The sequence below is a fragment of the Haliotis rubra genome, unplaced genomic scaffold (genome assembly GCF_003918875.1).
Source record: "Haliotis rubra isolate DU_JTF1 unplaced genomic scaffold, ASM391887v1 Scf1819, whole genome shotgun sequence".
Taxonomy (NCBI): domain Eukaryota; kingdom Metazoa; phylum Mollusca; class Gastropoda; order Lepetellida; family Haliotidae; genus Haliotis; species Haliotis rubra.
This window is the reverse complement of record NW_025765802.1, coordinates 26,297-30,155: the sequence shown is the minus strand read 5'-3', so window position 1 is coordinate 30,155 and position 3,859 is coordinate 26,297. Positions and strand designations below refer to the sequence as shown.

Sequence of the window (3,859 nt, the reverse complement as noted above, 5' to 3'; positions counted from 1 at the left end):
TTATCGTCATCTTACCTTCTACGAATAATACAAATCGCGGATGTCCCTGTCACACCGGTAAACTATTGATCTCATTGAAAATATAAAATACCAATTGCTGTGACATCTGTTTATTGAATATGCCTTACTTTTAAATACTTTATATAAAGCAACTTATTCTATTTGTACGTTGTATTATATTTGCCATTTTGGCAATGGTAACCTATTGTTAATACGTTAATCCTCCTTAACACAGTATTGTTGAGAAATGAACACATTTTCAAGATATATGATTGTATGCACATTGTGTAATCGTAAAACGGGTTGCGTCATCGACCAATTATAAACAAGAAGTTGTCTGTCACAGATGTGGACTCATGTTTATCATCCACTCCATGTCGACGTCTTGATTTTAGCCATGATGTCGAGGGGGACGTGGAAGCCTTCAAACGCTGAAACACAGCAATTATGTAGTCTTAATACCAACGTTCACAAGTACAACAAGTGCGGCCAAAGCCTGTTCGTAGTTATGAGATCTCGTGCCAAAAGCAGGGTCGATGTTTTGCTGATACAGTTGCAAAGCTAGTTTATTGTTCACCTGAAAAAGGTAACGTTGGGTAGCTTAGTTGTTAAAGCTTTCGCCCGTCACGCCGAAGATCCGGGTTCGATTCCCCATGGGTACAATGTGTGAAGCCCATTTTTAGTGTCCCCCGCCGTGATATTGCTGGAATACTGCTATGAGCGGCGTAAAACTAAACTCATTCGCCCCTCTTACAACATTGGGACAATCATGGTACAAATGTAAATGGGATCGGACGTCAAATATTGGTCAGTGATGCGTGAAAAAATGTCTTTCACACGTCCACCATAAATCTTCCTGAAAGCTTTTCGGGATTATTGATTGCTATAACCTTGATCAAGCAAGTTATTTGCTATTTGCAAGTTATTAGATAAATCAGTGTCATTTTCCAGATGATTGGGCAAAAAGAATGCAGCATTAACAAAAGTAACTGATGCTCAGCATTGACAAATAAATTATGTCGATCTTGATATTTAATTGAGGTAAGAAAACACGAGTGTATGACCGTACGTTTTATGTATACACTTATTAATTGGGCGTTACGCAATAGTGTTTATAATAATTATTCATATGCAATTAATATTTTAGAGAAATGGATATCCTCCTATTACTGTTGCAAACTGACAAAAAAACATACCGGTAGGAATGCACATACTTTGGGTAACCTCTTCTGTATGTCAAGACAAACATTAAGAATTTCTATTCACCGTTGTCTTAGCATGGAGTCAATATTATATCATAATAGCGACGAAACAGTTTCCATAATCATACAAAATATATCATACAAATCTTTAACATAATCCACCAACAAATATTGTGACTGTACAAACCTGAGACAGGGAACCTTCCATGTTGAGGATTTGTATTGCCATGTTTACTGGAACGGGGACAACTGACCCCAGGGCAATGATCCAGCCGAAGACGATGGCAGTCTGCGGATACTCGTACCCTCCGTATCTTGGAGGAGTGTAGGACGCCAGTGTCAATACCAAAGCAGCCTGAAGAGATACGGTATTTACATCCCAAAATATAAACATACAACGTCGTGGCATGCAGAGGTATCGGGTTACACTTTGCTGATGGCAATATTTACGAAAATAATGAATTAACATTTCTTTCGCGAATCGTGCGACATATGCCATTGAAGAGATAATAACTCAATGCAATTCACTGTGCAGAGTTGGGTCCCTTGGGCACGCCAGAGAACTATGATCACGGGTTCAAATCGTTGTTCGAAACGAGACCAGCATCACGTCGGACATTCATCCCATAACAAAACGACACGCCGTGTTATAACAGTAACACTGACAAATGCGGTTTAAAATTCACTCATTTGTTCACAATTTAAGCATGCTGAAACATCAGCTGGAAGTAGTATTATCTACAATGCCATTGGTGACGCAATGCCTTATGTGTGTTCTACTATACATTATGAAATGTGTAAGATCAAACCACCTACAGACATTACAACAGGGGTAATGATGAAACAGGACACTTTGTAGATTACAGGAAGACGTTTCCCAGTCATCATTTCCACATCAGCTGAGAAACGTTCAGCACCTGTGAATAAATCCATGAAAGGTTACATCTACTAAAGACGACACCCCAAGTAAACGATACAAAGATAACATTTATAAACATAAAATGCAACGTCATGCATTTTGTCCTTGTGTACCTAACAAGGCATCTGTAACACTTGCTATAATTTGGATTACATTTTCCCAGTAAGGTACAGATTCTAGTACTTCAATTGGGTTGAGTCCCATCCGGGATTCGGACCCACGCCCTCAGAGTCAGGCACCGAATAGCCAGCAGACAAGTCAGCCGTCTAACCTACTCAGCCAGCGGAAGTTGTAAGTCGATCAACTGGTAGTCTAGACTTTGTGCACCCCTCTGATAAGTACAAATTTGCACGGCTCCCACGATCGGAAGCTATGAATATACAATGCCATTTAGAAAGTGGTTAACTGACTCTAAGAGTGTGGGTTCGAATCCCGGATGGGACGCAACCCAATTAAAGTACTGGAATCTGTACTTTACGGAGAAAGTGTAATCCCACATATAACATGTGTTTCGTTTGACCAAAGTAATCGTGCCTTGACCTTTGTTGTGCCGATCAACCTAACCCTACTGCACTTATCTACTAAGATTTGGTTTTACAAACGGTCGTGTGTCACTTGATAGAACTCGTGTTATAAATATAATACTTGATGTTGATAATAATACAGAAATGGATATTAAAATGTTGAATGCCACATTAAACCGATTCGTTCCATTAATTGTATTTCTTATACAGAATAGCAAATGTTGTAAATGTCTTTACCGTAACACCAGCCAACAGCCAGACACTCTAGAATAGCAATAACATAACTTGCCACTGCCCCGACATACCAGTCAACCAACTGGAAAATGTAGACTCCGCCCTGGAACAGATTGCACATATTGACGTACAAATCACTGGTAGTGCTCCCTTCAAATGATTAACTCTGCAATCATCTCGAAGTGAAGTGCAGCAAAACACTGTTGTGTCGAACATACAATGTGTGAAGCCTATTTCTGGTGTTCCCCGCCGTGATATTGCTGGAATACCTCTAAAACGGCGTAAAACTTGCTCGCTCGCTTACTTGGATAACTGGAAACATTTAATCGTTTTATTGACTATGCCTGTAGATCTTTGACTGCGAGAGGCACCTGCATACATCTAAATTATTACATATCTAAAATATTAAAGATTTTCACAAGACTGAATTAAATATCAATCCATTCCTGTTCAAATGAGTCCAGAACCATCATATAATCAAATCCAAACACATCCAACCAACCAACCAACCAACTACCAAGAGGTGAAGGAAGTGACATGCAAAGGTTCAAGCTTTAAACATCCAAGGCCTAAGTAAAGCTTTTAAAATATTCTGTGGAAGATATGTGGACATTTCAAAATTTGACATATAAGACATATAAATTATATCCGATGCAGTTCCCTATTTTGACGTGTAGCCTGTGTTTTCTATCATGAGTGGGGCGGTGGGGTAGGCTAGTGGTTAAAGCGTTCGCCCTTCGCGCCGAAGTCCCGGATTCGATTCCTCACATTTGCACAATGTTTGATTTCTTGTGTCCCCCGCCGTGATATTGCTGAAAGCGGCGTAAAACTCAACTCACTCACACTATCATGAGTAGTTGAGGATGATATCTCATTTGTCAGACACGCCAGTTGTCAAACACTTGAGTGAGGGTGGAGAAGGCTCACCCCTACAGTAATAATAGATCAGCCCGATCAGCTTAAACTCATCCATGCAAGAA

General features: G+C 39.9%; 1 protein-coding gene across 1 annotated transcript; it reads right to left on the bottom strand.

Moving 5' to 3' along the window:
- Positions 1-308: 308 nt before the first annotated feature.
- LOC124273554 (sodium- and chloride-dependent glycine transporter 2-like) lies at positions 309-3,013 on the bottom strand. The gene is made up of 4 exons (XM_046708835.1): positions 2,883-3,013; positions 2,019-2,119; positions 1,390-1,557; positions 309-431 (listed from the first exon to the last, which is right to left on the bottom strand). The coding sequence occupies exons 1-4, from the start codon at positions 2,998-3,000 to the stop codon at positions 309-311; spliced, it is 510 nt and encodes a 169-aa protein (XP_046564791.1). The 5' UTR covers positions 3,001-3,013.
- Between the last annotated feature and the right edge of the window lie 846 nt (positions 3,014-3,859).

Excerpts from the sequence above, each read along its gene's own strand:
- LOC124273554 (XM_046708835.1), bottom strand. The coding sequence starts at position 3,000 with ATGTGCAATCTGTTCCAGGGCGGAGTCTACATTTTCCAGTTGGTTGAC. Across the intron at positions 1,558-2,018 it reads TTACCCCTGTTGTAATGTCT|GCTGCTTTGGTATTGACACT; the intron begins GTAGGTGGTTTG and ends GTATCTCTTCAG. Across the intron at positions 432-1,389 it reads TGGAAGGTTCCCTGTCTCAG|CGTTTGAAGGCTTCCACGTC; the intron begins GTTTGTACAGTC and ends GCTGTGTTTCAG.